Genomic DNA, 16,943 nt, shown 5'->3' on the forward strand with positions numbered 1-16,943 from the left:
TCCGTTTCATGACTTAATGGGCATCAAATGACTGTTACAAGTACTTCTTCCCAATGATAATAGCTTTGTGGAATACTCGTTTGGAAGCAGTCTTTTAGACCCTACTTGAATCCTTCCGGAGCCCGGTATCTGTGGCACGCCTCCAAATTCTGAAATCCAATTAAGTATTTTTGAAATGTTTCTTATCTCTTTTAATACGTCAATTAACAAAAATATATGCACATTATTTTTCTTCTTGTTTCCCTTTCTTCACAGATGTGCACGCTCCAAAAAAATACTCGAGAATTATTCGAGCGTGCTTGAGTATCTTTATGGATTGAAATACGGACTATTTATGTTGGGACATAAAATTAATACAGCTTTTGTGAAAGCTGAGGTACTGCAGTTTGGGTACCTCCAAACCAAACCATAACCCTCATTAACACCAGTGTCACTATAGTGACACTGGTGTTAATGAGGGTTATGGTTAATGAGGGTTATGGTTTGGTAAACTGGTGACTAGCTGCAGTAGCTACTGCAGCTAGTCACCAGTTTACCTTAACTGATTATGATTATCTTATTATTATAAGAGATGTTAACAGATTACCTAAACTGCAGTAAGACCAATCCTTTCATTGATGATGCAGGGAAGCTGTGTATTTGTTAGAATCCCTACCTGAATGACGGCAGCATACATCAGTCATTGAAATAATGCCTAATATGGCACTCAATGTCCGTTATTGGCTACTGTACAGTAGAATTTTCTCCAGTGATATAGGATGCGAACCACTGATTCAGATTAAATAGGGGACGGGATCTACTGTGACTGTCTATACCTTGCTAAATTGCAGAAATATTTCATTCTGTATGATCAGTTTTGATGGACGGAGATCTGAACCTGTAGTCAGGGGTCATAATGCTGCCACAGTATGAACCCCTCCCTGCTTTTGGAGATTAGGCGCCATTTTCACAAAACTGATTGTAATTATTGTTGACATCGAGAAGGTTAACAGAATGATGGTCATGTTATAATATCTAGTGAAAGATGGCCCGATAGAAATGATAGGAATGCTTGTTCGAAGCATTGGGCCACCTTAACGCTTCCACGTAGTCACATATCATTCATTCCCCTCACATACAAATTCATACAAGTTACCTGAATTAATGAAAAGGCGGATGGATGTTTAACATATGTAACGAATTATAAACAATTTTACAATATACAAAGTAAACAGTTTAATGATAGTTTTCTACAGTTGTCTTAAGTAACACTGATGTTTTTCTTTGGGGAACAGCCCCAGCTTTGCAGTGCAAAACTTGGGCCCAGATTTTCTGTGTAGGGACGACATTGACTAGTCGTGGCAGAATAGTGCAAATAGCCGCTTATCTGCTGATTTAAGTAGGACAGGGTTCTTTTCTTGGGCTTAAGTCAGATATAAGTTGAAATTGGTGTACAAAACTCTCCTAACCCCAACAATCCTAACCTATATTATATATGCAATTACTAATTTCGATATATATCTGACTTTTCTTGTTGGCATCAGGATCTAATCCCTGTTGTTGAGGACAAATTCAATGATTCAACATGATAAAACGATCTTTTCTTTCAGACAACAAGATGACTATCAGATCGTCCGTAAACTCGGAAGAGGAAAATACAGTGAAGTGTTCGAAGCAATCAATATCACAAATAATGACAAATGCGTAATAAAAATCTTAAAGGTAAGTTAACGAATCGGCTTTACAACCCTTCACAGACCCTGTCCCGTCCTGTGGTTGGGATGTTTGGCTTGCAATCGATAGACGGTGGGTTGTTTGACCTTGATGAAACCATGCAGTTTTGCAAAAGCAATAAGGAGTCCTCTCACATGACATTAAAATTGATGACAACTGCATGCAGGTCTACCAGAAGAAGCAATTTATGCATAGGTTCAGGAGGACATGATTGATAAGGGTTTAGGTATCTTGAAAAGGTGGACCGTTAAGAGTTGAGAAGGTCTATAGCTTTAGGTCTCTTGAGGTCAGAGCTGTCAACGGGCGCAGCAGGGCTGGCGAAAGCAGCCCCACTTTTTTGCTTAAAAAAAATGTTATGCTTTTTTGAAAAGAACCCTGTATCGCGTAGCAGCTCGTCGTTCTCTGTGCTAGTTGATCGCGACTCATACTTCTGTGAATGAGACCATGAAATGACCCCAAAACGCATCTCCGGCGATTGAATTTTCAAAATTTTTCTGCGGGAGGGCCCCCAGGACCCCCCCCCCCCCCACTTTCAGAAATAAGCCTCGCCACTGAAAAATCCCTTTCAACAGCTCTGTAGGTGGATAGTAATTGTTAAAAGGATATTTAAGATTGGAGGTCTGTTGAGAAGTTGGATAACGATTTGTTAAAAGGATAAGTTTTAGGGTCTGGGGTGGGTGAGTAAATGTTCTGTTAAAAGTGCTCCGATAATCATACCCGTTTATTTCATGTTTTGTTTATTGTTGATATTGCAGCCAGTGAAAAAGAAGAAAATTAAACGAGAGATTAAAATATTAGAAAATCTGAGAGGCGGAACGAACATAATTTCATTATGCGCCGTAGTGAAAGATCCAGTGGTAAGACAAGACAGTTCGCGGAAAGTTCGCGGAATTATCTTGCGTTCAGAATTCAAAAGTAGAGCTGCATTCAAGTTTTCATCGATATCTTTTTTATATATTTTCAGTCAAGAACTCCAGCTCTTATATTTGAACACGTCAACAATACTGATTTCAAGGTAAGAGCAGAAAGGGACGATTTTGGAACATTTAGTGGGGTGGACCAAATACAATAAGGGGTACTGAATTTCTCTTGGAAACAATATATGCTTGGGGAATATTCTTGAAAATGGGTTTTCTTGCACTACGAGAAAATATGAATACCAAAGACTTGTCCGAAAACTCTAAAATTAATTCGAGTATATTCATAAACGCTAGTATTTTGACATTTTGTTTTATTTTATTTGCAGCAATTATACCAGACGTTAACGGATTATGATATACGATTTTATCTATTTGAGTTACTGAAGGTAGGAAGACAAGAATTGAATCGATACAGTTGATCCAGTCGATTCCCTGTTTCATCGAAATCTGGGATGGTTGAGAGATTAGAAGGGATCTTAAACATATCGGATGGGTTTTTCGATCGGTCAATATTTATGCAATTGTCAGCCGTCTTAGTCTCATCAGTCCTCTGTACATGGAGAAAGTTGTTTGAAGATAAAATCAACAGGTTTTAACTTAAAATCTTGATACATTTTCATGGGACACATCTGCTTTCACATAGAATTGTGATTACCAGGTTTTGTCCCTGGACGCCTAGCTATGTTAACGACTATCGTTTTTCACAGGCTTTAGATTATTGCCACAGTATGGGTATAATGCATCGCGATGTGAAGCCTCACAATGTAATGATTGATCATGAAAATAAAAAGGTAATTGATATACGGATTTCACCCGGGGGATTTCTATCAATTTGGACCCTTCGTTGACAGTTGAGTAAATTTTTTTGCGTGTTATTTTCAGCTACGGTTGATCGATTGGGGTTTAGCAGAGTTTTATCATCCAGGGCAGGAATACAATGTCAGGGTAGCGTCGCGATACTTTAAGGGTCCAGAATTGTTGCTCGATTATCAGGTAAATATGAAAACTATTAAGTAATTTTTAGCATTGCGATACTCATACGGTACCTCGGGATTGGGCCGGTTTATTAAAACGAAATTAAAGAAGCAAAGTTATAGCAGTAGAAACAAAACTCTTAAACCCTTTCAGGGTAGTCTAGCGTGTTGTAGATGTACTGGGGTGCTATTTCAAACGTAAATTCAAGGATTATGTGGCCTGTGCGAAACAGAATTATGACTTGTTAGAAGACAACCCTCTCATTACCCATGAACTCGCAGTTCATCAATCAGTTATCATAAGGACTAAACTTGAACGGATATAGTCTATGTGTACTTTATTTTGATATTTTTATGTTTTCGTTTTTCAGATGTATGATTATTCACTGGATATGTGGAGTTTAGGATGCATGTTTGCTAGTATGATATTTAGGAAGGAACCTTTCTTTCATGGACACGATAACTATGATCAGGTACGATGACTGTCATTAGTTCATTTTTGATTGTTAAATGTGTTGAGTGAAGTCTCGAGGATAAAAACCGGGAACAACAACGGTGTGATACATTAGAATATCTCTATGTCTTATGTATTTGACTGTGTTTATTGATTGGATTCTTAGCGGAGCAAGTCAGGGAAAACAACATGCATGTCAGGGATTAGTCGGGGGGGGGGGGTTGTCGAATAAAAGTGGCCACCCTGAACTCTTATCCTGGCTAGAACATTCACCAAGTTTATCATATCATATTTGTAGCTTGTACGAATTGCTAAAGTTCTTGGTACTGAAGAATTATACGAATACGTCGAGAAGTATCAGATAGAAATGGATTCTAGATTTAATGATATACTTGGCAGGTAAGGTCTCTTTCTATATCAGAAGACCTGTTTAAATTTTCTGAAAAACAGGGATGAAAATCTTCCGACCATAGACGGATTTCTGACCTTTTCTAACATTTTCTTTATTCCTGAGAACAGTGTAAATCACCTCAATCGCTTTAATCACCTCAATCGCGGGCCTCACATCGGAGCGCTCTGTAGTTAGGAGTGCTCCTTAAGACGGTTTTCGGCAGTTGTTAGCATAGCTGTGGAGTCGGAGAAACCAATATGGCGTCTCATTCAAAAAGCGGCTCTAATTCAGGCCCAAACTATTAACATTTTGACCAACATTTTTTGGCTAAAAGTTACTGATTTTTGTTCCCCAAAAAAATTCTGAAAATATTTTCCAACTTTTTCAATATGGGCCATTTTCATCCCTGGAAAAAGGAAACCAGTTTTCCACTAAACACTAGAGCCCTTGACATTCCTCGGTTATCACTGAAGTGTTCGCCATCTCATAGGCCTACGTGCGCTGACATTGACGGTTAGATGAAGCGCTAAAATGCATGTATGCCAATAATGATTAAAGACAGTTTTGTCGAAGTAATGCATAACAGGTTTAAACAGGGTTCCCTACGACCTTTCAATTTCTTGAAAACTCCTTCTAAACCAAAAATATTTTTCAAGGTCCTTGAATATCCATGAATTTGAGCAAAATGCCCAAAAGTCTTAGAATGAAAACTCTTTGAATTTTGTGAAATTGGCAATTAGAAAATTGTAAGGTTTTAAGCCTAGTTATTATACACGCAGATTTCACCGAATTAAATGGTTTACTGAGATAAACACTACCCACTTAGGAGTAGTCTACAGTAATTGGAATATGAAAGTGATGCATATATTCCTCAAAATTTTGAATTTCTCCTTGAATTCTGGAATGACTGATCTGTAGGAACCCTGTAAAGATTGAAATAATCTTACATAATGCTGTGATACATTTAGGTGTTAAGATATGAACAGAAGGTTGGGCAATTTTGAATATCGGATTCAAAGAATCAAACAGATGTCAACAAACTTACTGGCATTTATTGGCATTTATTATCCTTGACACATCTGCTGCGGGCCGATGAGAATATAAGATTTTCTCAACTACACTTGAAAATGGTAGCATAAGTCCCCTATTGATTTTGGTGTTATCACACCAGACATGTGTTCCTACATAATTTTATGCCTGAATTCGGCATCTAGCTTCTTTATTGGTTGTCATGAAATATTGAAACTTGAGATTGGTTTACTTATGGAATAGATCTTAAAGGTATCAATTGAATGTTGAAAGTATGTAGCCTTTTATATTGAGATCTATGCATATTTTGTAACCCCATTGTAGCTTATGACATGTTCTACGATTGTGGTGAATTGCAAGGTCAGTGGTTACTGTAAATGTTCACCAGGGGACGTTGAATATTGAATTTGTCAGATTGTTGAACATTTCAAACCTTTTCCATCGAGCATGGCATTCCTGGACCGCTAGCAGGAATTTGAAAACTTTCCCACTTTCTCAACTCTGAATAGTGTCTCAGTCCCAGTGCGATCTAGTACGGCTGAGTCTGTATGTATTCAAATGTAAGAGTTGCTATCAAGTTGTATGATGTTTATTCTTTTCTCATTTATTTACAGACATTCTAGGAAAAGATGGGAACGATTTGTACATAGTGAAAATCAACATCTAGTTAGTCCAGAAGCGCTTGACTATCTCGATAAATTGTTAAGATACGACCATGCTGAGCGACTCACTGCTAGGGAAGCAATGGAACATTCTTATTTCTGTAAGTTTCAAAACAAAATTGTGTCGGCAGGTTTCAATTGAACATATTCTGAGGTTTATTCACCTTTATAATCGCAAAACATTGACGAAATCTAAAAATTCATAGTTCTTTTACATTTTAAAGCAAATAATTCCCCTTGATATATGCTCCAATTTTCAAAAATGAAAATGTGAATTTGATTAACGTAAGGCTTTGCTCTATGATCATTGCTGAAAGGTATTGCTCCTTTGCTTCACTGACCATTGCGCCGAATGCACCCATTTCATAAGTTACATAACAGATTACGAGGTGTTAATGTATTAGCGGAAAGCCAAATTCCAAAATTATTTAAAAAAATTAACTCTATATGTAGTTGTTATGAACTACTGCCCAAATGGCATATTCCACAACCCCTGGAGTATGGAAATGGTCAAATCCATGCCCCTGTTCTCGGGCAGCTTTACTGCTCTGTCCAGTGGACTGCAAAAATCTGCATTGTCACTCATTAACCCAGTCAAGAATATATTCTTAAAGATACTGTGGACTTAAACAGCTGTAATCTGGAAAGGCAGGATTTCCCCCAGTGTGTCATTTTGCATTAAGTCTTTGTAAAGCGAGAAATTCGAATATAAGCTCACTTGTGATAAAAAGTGTGTTGAAAATCACAAAAATCGCAATTTTAGTAAATAATAGAAGGATTTCATAGGCTGAACAGACTATTTACCAGTTTTAATGGATTTTGCTGTTCTGGATTCCTGTAAGGTATTGTTAATTTTTTGTCGATTTTGAACCTAACTTTACAATACCACTTATTTCGTAGATCCAATCGTGAAGGAACAAGGTAGAATGTCATCGATGTCTGGACACAGTTCAAGTTCACCTACACCAGCCAATAACTCAGGGCCAACAGGTTTGTACAGTACATGAGCATATGTATTTTTCGATATATTCAGCTTCATTTGGTCAAGTCATTTGTTGAAGAGAGTATATTGCCACATCTACAGGGGCTTTGATTTAAGACCAGTCTAAAACCAACTTAGTTCTATAGCCAATCTAACAACTTAAGACCAGTCTAAAGATTTAAATTTACTTTTGGACTTAAGCCATGACTGTGCAACTGGCCCCTGTATTTAAGGACATTTTAACTCTACACCTCTTATCTCAGGGTTTGATTTCATGCGAAAAATGATCATATGCTTATAATATGCAAAAAGCTCATTATCAAGAACCGCAATTATCAAAAATGATCTAGTAGGTCAATTTGCATTGTTTTGTATGTTGCAAAAACTTAACGGGGTTTGGGGCTAGATTTCGTTGAATTTAGTTAAACGCATGTAGACAAGGCATTATAGAATTCAATCGAATAACGAAAAACTTATTTTTTTCTTCGATCTATTGCAGGACAGGGGTTAGGATCGGCGGCGAACGTGACGGCTAGTTCTCCGGTCGTGCCGTCGAATGTATCTCCGTTGCCGGCTAACGCGAATCAATTATCGAACGAACTTATGTGAACGATATCATCCTCCTCAATCTCCTCCTATTCAATAATGAAATTACGACACCTAGACAGCGACGCGCGCATACGAAATGAACACGGACTCCGTTGCGAGAATTCCAGCTAAATGCCACGTCGCCGCGTTATGCGTTGACAACCACGGACAAAGACGAAAGTTTGAATTCTCCGACTATTGATTCGAAGTACCGGGTAATCGTTATTTTCGCGTGCGCGTCGTCCGATTAATTTTCCAGGTACAGACTATCTATCGTACACGGGGGGCTAAAATTCGTTGAAATGGGGGCCAATGAGAAACGCGGAGCGAAATCGCGGGAGCCGCCGCGCGAAATTTTCCCACGGACAATATTTAACGAATGAACAATGATGAATGAAAAAAAAAATGTCGAATAATAATAATAATAATAATAATAATAATAATGATAATATGTATGGTGTGTTTACATTGAATACAATTGCCGTCTTGAAAAATGATTTTGCAGAAAATTTGTATCTATTTTGCCGTATTTGGTGATCTGTGTTAGCACCCTGTTTTGTCAGTACTCTTCAAAGTTGATAGCCGTTGTGCACGCGATACATTTTTATCGCAGCACGCCTCCCCCCTCCCTAATCGATATGTCGTTATATATACTTAGAATAGTCTCTTGAAACCTTCATACCTACATTATACGGCCTAGTTCGGTTCACCTAGACGTAAAGATGTTTGTCCGTTTCAAAAATAATGGTACAAAATTTGTGTCTTTCCGATAAAGATTTCGATCGATACTATTTACTATAATGAGTCAACGGTGGTGAATGTCATTTACGCGGTTTTGTTACGGTCGCCGAAATTGAATTATTTTTCTATTAATAGATCATTCAATCAAAGTCGAGGGATTCGTGCCATTGATCGTTAGCGACTAGTAATATATCACTTACTCATTCATGACGTACTTATGATCTGCAGCCTGGAACCGCCCCTCGAGACGGATTAACCGTCATTAGTGTTGTCAAAGTATCGACGATCATTGTTTTGAATACGGGGTTTTTGTTTGGGGCGGGCACAGGAAAGCCATGCTAGCTTTACCGTGGTTAGTGGCTTAGGCTAACCAGCTTAAAAAAAGAGGCCGCACGAAGACAATGGATAGCTTACAGCGATTTCCTGCGCCCACTTATGCCTAACCACAGTTTACTTACCGCGGTTAGCGCTAACACGGTTGTCCTGCACCCGCCCCTGATGATTTGTAGACTGATATTAATCTCGGTATTCAGAGATAATCAAAACCTGCGGTTGATGGTTTAGATATTTATTTTCTGGCAGTTCCGACTAAACTTTATCGTCAGAGAAACAGAACTTTCCTTTACCCGATTTTAGTTTCTCTGATGATGGAAGTGAAGTAAAAACTTCGAGAAACTGTCGGAAAATAAATTGTTTAAATCATCAATCGTGGGTTTTGCCTATTTTTCTGATGTTTCTTGTCTTTTTCGTTACGGGTAGTTCATTTTCGAGTGCGAAGGGGGCGAGTTCCTGTGCAGACGCGAGGAAACCCGGATGATCAAAAATCGGACGTACGGCGACAACTTCATCGGTATCGAATGTCTGAGGTGGTGTGTGTCCAGGTAGCAGTTGTTCGGCTATGAATTTTTGCCCTGTTCAGAATTGAAAAAAATTGAGCCTTCCTCGCCGAATTCACATCCAATAGATGTTATTGTAAATAAAACATGTTTCGCGCAATGGTAAATACTAAATGTATGAAGGCTATTGTATGATGATCATCATCCAAGTGAAATAATGAAACAAATGATTCCTTGTGTTTTTTTTTTCTAACCGGCATGTTGTCGTACGTCAAATCGAGGCGTTACGTAACATTAAAACATACGGAGCCGTTCGTAAATGTGGGTACATGAGAAATTTCGCTGATTTTCAAAGCCCCTTCCTCATGTACGCGATTGATTGATAAGCATTTTATGTACATAGGAAGGAGTGGAAAATTTTCATGAATGGCCCCTTATATGTTATTTCTATTATCTGTGAACTACAATGAATTTTATTTTCTGTTTTGTAAAATGTCGTGCCGATCGAAATTTAAGAAGTCTCAAAATTATTAGCAGTATTTACAGTTCAATTCTGTGTTGCTTGAGGGTATCATTTGGATCGTAGACATATCGGATACCCCCGAGTTGAAAATTGTAGAAATTGTAAGCCTTTCTTCTGAAAAAGATCATAAATTCACCGCGTTGAGTGAGTTGTCCAGTTTATGTCGGGATTGCAACTGAAACTTTGTTCTTTCAAAAAAATATCTCTAAATTTTTATTCTGCTTCTTGAATTTGTACTGGGATAAAATGGAATCGCATAAAATTTAGGTTTTACTGGTCGAGAAGTGCGTCTGTCCGTATTGGGCATTCTATCGAACCATTTCGAGCTTCGTCTTATGTCGAGAAGACATTCTTTACTTGAACTGAAAATTCCTATTATTTTACCAGAGTCAGTTGCTCAAAAGTTTGTAAAGAGATAACCGGCGGATAATAACCATAGTAACAATGAACTTTTAATTGTCAGTGTGTTAACCATCTACTGCTTGACTTTAACTTTAACCAACTTTTGAGCGGACTAATTGCTGGATGTGGTGAATGTTTGCATATTATTGTAATAGATCCATTCGTGCAATTGCATGTGTTTTTTCACCCTAGGTCCATTCTTACGCAGAAGAAAATAGGGATGGAACTCTGTACTTTGTGTTACTTCTAACGTTTGACGAGCAAAATGTCCAGGCCATTTCCGTGTACATATATAGAAATACGGCCATTGTTCCCCCTTGAAATATGCATATATAAATATATATATTATTTAAGGAAAAATATTAATGAACAATGAAATTAATGTCATTTTATTTTGTATCCATCTGCGACTGTTAAGTGTATACTTACTTAGTGTATTGATTAGTCTGCTTGTAGTAAGTCACTGGATTTCTCTATACCGACTATTTAAGAATTTTTTCACTGCTTACGTCCGGCAGACTAGTATGAAGTCGCGTTCCGGATGTTCGAAGGGTGCTTTAAAAAAGATTAACGTGGGAAAGACCATTTTCTAAGCTACCGTATCCCCTGTTTTTAATTTGCAACGCGAATAATATGTCGATTCAGTGTGTTATGATGTTTAGTAAGATAGTTGAATAATAAATGATATTACATCCTTGCTCTACCAGTTACGAGGTATATTTTTTCCGTTTCTTAGTGCCACTTGAATAAATTATTATGGATATTATTACGTGGAGGAATAGCAAACTGCTATCAGAAAACTTAAATGATAAATAAATAAACATGTACAATTGTAAAATGGAAGTGATGTTGTAGTCGATTTCTTGAATGTTTCAATATGTTGGCAGCAGATACGTTCATGAGTCAGCAACTGGATTTCTTAAGCATTATCGGATCGTCAGCCCTAAACCAATGAAAAGCATATAACCAACGATTGAGGCTACACTACCCAACCTTCGCAACCTCTCTTATGCCTAACCTGAGAGTCCTGAATTTGGAATACAATGCTAGAAACTTTTGATCGAAATGACTTAGAAAAAAAGATGTCCCACATCCAGCGCTAGACCAGATATAAGTTGATCCCTGTTAAGCTGTGTTCATTATCAGCTTGTGGTTATCCTCCTCATTTCTGTTGCTAAGTTTCACGCCAGGCAGACAGAGCTCCCTTTCTTGGCTTAATTTAGCTGGTTGATAAGTAAATGTTAGAGAGATGGTACGTTTGATTAGTAGTTGGTTATATAAATCCTCAATGATTAGATAAATCAGTATAGAACATTATTGGACAAATTTTTCTTCTATTGTTAATTTAACGAATTAGTTAGATTAGTTTATTTTCGTTGATTTGACGGAAATTATTATCTAGTGTTAACTTGTGATTTAGATAAAAGCATCATACTAGAAGTATATCTTTTTTAACAAAATAATTATTCCAAACATTTTTAGAAAGACACCAGCATTGTCGTCAATGTGGAATGATCACTAAATAGGGACTCTACATTAAAGTGTGGTTTCGCCCCCCCCCCCCCCCCCGGCTGCTTCAAATGATAACCAAGGTCAGATTTTCCACTTTTTTCTTATGTGGGGAAAATAGATTAGTGTTCATAAGGAAATTTGTTTATAATAAAACCGCTCGTTGTGACTGGTCACCGATTTGTTTCCAATAATAAACGCCTCATGGATTTAAGTCTTAAACGGTGTCCTTGGAATCAATTATAATTTCAAACAGCGCCATAAGTAATTAATTGTTAATTACGTAACTCAAGGCGTTCGACTTTTACTACTACGACGCCGGATCGTAGTATTTCTCCATTGATAAAATATCGACCAATCAAATCGCTCGAAATATCGCCGCGGCAACAGATCGAATTAGACCTGTTCACATAGCGAGCAATACACATGAGCGTGAAATAATCACGTATTTTCACTTTTTCGTAATTTGCGCTAATTCGAAGTTTTTTGATCGGATTTTTTGCCCGATTTCTATCTTAAAACGTCTACTGGGAATACGCGGCAAATGTTTTTCGGTAAGTATACGCCGCAAATAGACAGCGACGAACCTAGCAACCTGGAATAAGTGCGCGGTGTGATGCGCCCTCCTGACAACGAATACTAAGGCATTTTATACACAACTAGTGCATTCACTTAGTGACTAGCGAGCAAGCGGTACACGCAGGACTATCGGTCTTCTCTCGATCTTCAATTCACAGCGATTCGTAGCGGTCAGCGGCGTTGACCAGTCTCCAGTCATGTTTAAGAACACTTTCCAGAGCGGTTTCTTGTCGATACTGTACAGCGTGGGGTCTAAACCTCTACAAATATGGGATAAAGTGGTAAGAAAACTTACTCTAGATTTCGATCGCCGTTTATAAGAACAGAACATGGCTGCTGTCATGGCTCTGAACGTAATATGGAGTCTAGTGTTTGGGTTTGTTGCTATCTTATATTTCGTTAGTTACCGGGTTTAGATCACTTAGTTTATAGCCTCATATTAATAAATCCGAGTAGAATTCGCGATTTCTAAATCATTTGTACTCGATATTCTGTTGTAAAGCGGTTTATTTTTGTTTGAATGGGCGGTTACCAAGCATGTGTCTGACTTTCCAAGTCCATGATGACTTGGAAGTTTGCTTTCTTGCTAATTACTCTTGTACCTGGAATGGAATTGTATTTTATTTCAACTGTATTGTTTCATTTATCCTATTTAAAGCGATGTAGGCGTATTTTCGCACACCGGAAACTTTTGCGAGCAATTTGTTTATCCCATGACAACACTAATAACACAACATGATATGCCAGATTTCCAAGATGTATTGATTTCATTTATGTTGAATATGGTTGATCCTATCTTACATGGAGACATTCTAAGTTTTTTTGGGTATTGTTGGACCAAACCTCCAAATCTGTGGAGCGAGACCTATCTACTTTATCATGGTAGCCCTATGGCCTGAGAAATGTCTAACATGGTTTCTTCGTTACATCTTTTCAGGTTAGAAATGGTCACATAAAACGTATTACGGATAATGACATTCAGTCTCTAGTTTTAGATATCAGTGGAACTAATGTTAGGTAGGCATTTCTAATTAATGATTTCATGTCATTGTTATGAATATTTTCATCGACACAGCATCATTCGAAAGACGAAGAGAACTTTATGATTATTTTTTTCTTTTCACAGCACAACATTCATCAAGTGTCCGGCAGATCCATGTTCTCATAAAAATCTTGGAATTAAGCTTCCGTTTTTAGTCATGATCATCAAGAATTTGAAAAAATACTTCACATTCGAAGTAACGGTATGTATCTGGCCTTTAGGAATGGCTTTTCGAAATGGAAACCGCATTTTTGAGCGAGTAATCACGATTCCTTTATCGGCTCTTTTTCAGGTATTAGATGACAAAAAAGTTAGGCGCCGATTTAGGGCGAGCAATTATCAAAGTACAACCCGTGTGAAACCGTTTATCTGCACGATGCCAATGAGATTAGACGATGGCTGGAATCAAATTCAATTCAATTTATCAGATTTCACTAGACGAGCATATGGTACAAATTACATAGAAACGCTTCAAGTACAGGTACGCATAATCAGACGAGTTTGATCTTATGTTCCTGGATTCCGTATAAATTTCTCTTAAGAGTCAAGATATATTTCTCTGATTCATAGTACTGGATAGTACTCAATGATCCAACTCATAGAGTTTATTTAAGAGTCAATTTTGATTTTTATCTGAGTAAAGATCGGCTAAAATCGAAAGTAGTAAGCTATTGAGAATGAACTGATTTGTCTACATTCATCAAAACAGTACATTGATTGCCAATTAAGAAAGCTCATAAGAGTCTTTACCTATAATCTTCAGAGTTAGCTCATTGAAAACAAGCTAATTCTACTCTTTTAAGAGATTGACTGTTACTCGATATTTTTCATTTGGTTCCGTAAATACGGAAGCCGATCCTCGTGAGAAGCGAGTTCATTTCAACACGTATCGCATTTTCTCCCGTTTTCCAGATTCACGCCAACTGCAGAATTCGACGTGTTTACTTCTCCGACCGATTATACTCGGAAGACGAACTTCCAGCCGAATTCAAATTATACCTCCCGCTTCAGAAGAACGTGAAATAACGCGACCGGATCGTTTTAGACTGTTATATATTTATATATATACACACACACGTACACACGCATATGAAATTTACAAACTTTATTTGATAAGCCAACAACTTTATTACAACTGATGTTCTTTGATGAGATAAAAAGAAATGATTAAAAAATTACATTTTTACTACCACTACAACTACTACTATTGCAATGGATTTTATTTGCTCGGATTATGGATACGTCCGGAGATATCCTCGGCTCGAATCGGCGTGGTTTCTCGCGGCGAGCTTGTCAACGAGAGATAGGATTTCTTTCCCCCGAGAAGAGAGCGAGCCAAGACTTCATTAGTAGGATTCCGTAGTCGTACGATAAAAAATCAAGTGTTTCAAACCTCAGTATTGTTGACTATCGACTTTACATCTTCTGTTTAATATTACTCCGAGGTGCTTTAAACGTAACGCTAATTGTAATGATTGATTAAATTTAACTCCGTTTTGATAAAAGAATTAAACCATCTATTTAACTTCACTCCATCTTGAATAAGTTTATAATGGAAAATAGAGTTTTCAGACGCCGAACCACGATGGTGATGTTATGAATATGACGTTTACTATTTATATGTTTCATTGCTTTTATTTTTAAGCGCGGAGTTGTTTTTAAGCCGGACCTCGATCAAGGGATTCTCATTCACATGTTTGGCTATAGATGTGGTTTTGTGCCCTGGGGTATGATGCAATCATTATATTATTATTATTATTACATTGTATAAATGTCATCGGTTAAAAAAAGTAGAGTTACTTACCTACTTTGATAACACTATGTACGATATATTATATACTCTGTACAATTTTTCATGTGAGGAAGTGAACTTAAAAAAAAAACGATGTTTCGCATTTGCGTTTATGATTAATTTTATGTTGTAAATAAGGTTATTAGGTTAAGAAAATAAAAAATCTTGTACATTCAAATTTTGAATGAAAAAGTTTTGAATGTTTTTTAAATCGCAACTTCAATCTTATTTCGATGAGTATTCGTGGGTTTAGTTTCATTCAAACCTTTTTCACTATCGGAGGAACCATAGGGAGAGATGATAAACGTGGATGGAGAAAGTGGCATTACTTCAATATGAGTGGTAGAAAAGTGTCTGTTGGAATTTCTTGGACGACATAAGCCAGGGCCCCTACTCCTTATAAACTGGATATGCTTCCAAAGGTGCTTGAAGTACTCCCTTGATTTGAACAAAACGCCTTCAATTTTGAGATAAGGACAATTAGGAATGTTTGTGGTTGTACAGTAGACCACACTTATATTGTTGATACTGGGACCAGGATTACCCAATTAGGCATTTACCGAATTAGGACCACTAATAAGTTAGTGTAAAGGATAATGATTGCTTACAAGACTCAAATTAATGATTTACCAAGATAAACACTACCAATTTAGCAGGAGTCTATCTAGGTATCTAGTGAGTAGTGATGTAGACAATTCCTTGATATTTGAAAATTTCTTCTCTAAAACTTTGTATCCGGGACCCTGTTAAAGCCTAATCATGAATTACTTCATTAACTTAATAAGGCGGGCAAGAATAGGGCGTTTCATAATTCTTTTTAGTTCGGTATGTCACTTCCTGTTATAGGCAGTGTACGCTCTTACTTGTATGGCATAGCGTTTTCACTGGAATTCATACTTTCGCTAAACGTCTGCGAAGCAACGAAGCGTGGTTTTTGGTTTGAAATACCCGGAAGGTCTTAGCGATAAAGTAAACACCTTGTTGCTAGCGCCATGAATGCGTGCGATCGATCAAATAAAAGAAACGCATGTTAGACATGTCTCAATCTTAATTACAACCCCGTGTAGACTGTAGTGCATACTGTGGCGAATATTCAAGGGATGCACGGTGACTGATGGCTATTTACGATTTGTTAAGTTGAGTAGCCGATGATATGTTTGTTTTGAAGCGACGACAAGTCCGAGGAACCAATTAACGAAACCAATCTTAAAAGTAATAGGAAATTTGGTAAAATAAGATGTGCGCACCAATGTGCATGCCATAAAGTTGTGAGAATATTTGTTGTCTATACTCTTTGATGAAAGACCGGAAAGTTAACCGGAAAACCGCCTTATGCCTTTACACTGCATTATGCCCGGGTGTATGTAGGTCTGCGGGAACACGGATGGAAGGACCTCTAGTTCCAGAATTAAGAGTTAAGAACTAACTTTTGAGTTCATTATTATAACATTATCAACTAATTCACCATATTTTTTAACTCTACAGTCGAAAGACATTCTCGTGGCTCGTCGGGTATTTCACTTACACCCGCTAAAAATGTCTAGATTAAAAAAATCACTTTTAGCCATTGTGTGTGTGATGCGATATCAACCACCAAAAATCCGCAGAAGAAAAAAACGATATTAAAATTTTTCGAGGTTTTTGATAGTCCAGTGTGTGATTCGTTCCTAAGTATAATGAGGATGCCAATGAAAGAGTGGAAAACTTAGATTCTCGCGTTGCAAAGAATAGGATATAAGGACTACGAGAAGACCGAGTTGCATACGTTAAATGATAAAAAGAAGACATGAAAAAATGCGTCAATGA

The 16,943-nt window shown here is 37.4% G+C and overlaps 2 protein-coding genes across 2 annotated transcripts in view; both read left to right on the forward strand.

Moving 5' to 3' along the window:
• The window catches only part of LOC141901563 (casein kinase II subunit alpha), an 11,758-nt gene extending 721 nt beyond the window's left edge, over positions 1 to 11,037 (forward strand). The window contains exons 2-12 of the mRNA XM_074788880.1: positions 1,590 to 1,701; positions 2,469 to 2,570; positions 2,678 to 2,728; positions 2,960 to 3,019; positions 3,341 to 3,424; positions 3,516 to 3,626; positions 3,979 to 4,080; positions 4,360 to 4,460; positions 6,096 to 6,244; positions 7,044 to 7,133; positions 7,625 to 11,037. Of these exons, the coding sequence (XP_074644981.1) occupies positions 1,590 to 1,701; positions 2,469 to 2,570; positions 2,678 to 2,728; positions 2,960 to 3,019; positions 3,341 to 3,424; positions 3,516 to 3,626; positions 3,979 to 4,080; positions 4,360 to 4,460; positions 6,096 to 6,244; positions 7,044 to 7,133; positions 7,625 to 7,734 (1,072 nt within the window). The 3' untranslated portion in view covers positions 7,735 to 11,037. The remainder of the gene's footprint in view (positions 1 to 1,589; positions 1,702 to 2,468; positions 2,571 to 2,677; positions 2,729 to 2,959; positions 3,020 to 3,340; positions 3,425 to 3,515; positions 3,627 to 3,978; positions 4,081 to 4,359; positions 4,461 to 6,095; positions 6,245 to 7,043; positions 7,134 to 7,624) is intronic.
• A 1,340-nt stretch (positions 11,038 to 12,377) lies between these two features.
• LOC141901542 (cilia- and flagella-associated protein 20) lies at positions 12,378 to 15,284 on the forward strand. Its single transcript, XM_074788851.1, has 5 exons — positions 12,378 to 12,584; positions 13,241 to 13,320; positions 13,430 to 13,547; positions 13,638 to 13,826; positions 14,258 to 15,284. The coding sequence occupies exons 1-5, from the start codon at positions 12,501 to 12,503 to the stop codon at positions 14,369 to 14,371; spliced, it is 585 nt and encodes a 194-aa protein (XP_074644952.1). The 5' UTR covers positions 12,378 to 12,500; the 3' UTR covers positions 14,372 to 15,284.
• Positions 15,285 to 16,943: the final 1,659 nt, after the last annotated feature.

Source organism: Tubulanus polymorphus, chromosome 3 (assembly GCF_964204645.1).
Source record: "Tubulanus polymorphus chromosome 3, tnTubPoly1.2, whole genome shotgun sequence".
In the NCBI taxonomy this organism is placed as follows: Eukaryota; Metazoa; Nemertea; class Palaeonemertea; order Tubulaniformes; family Tubulanidae; genus Tubulanus; species Tubulanus polymorphus.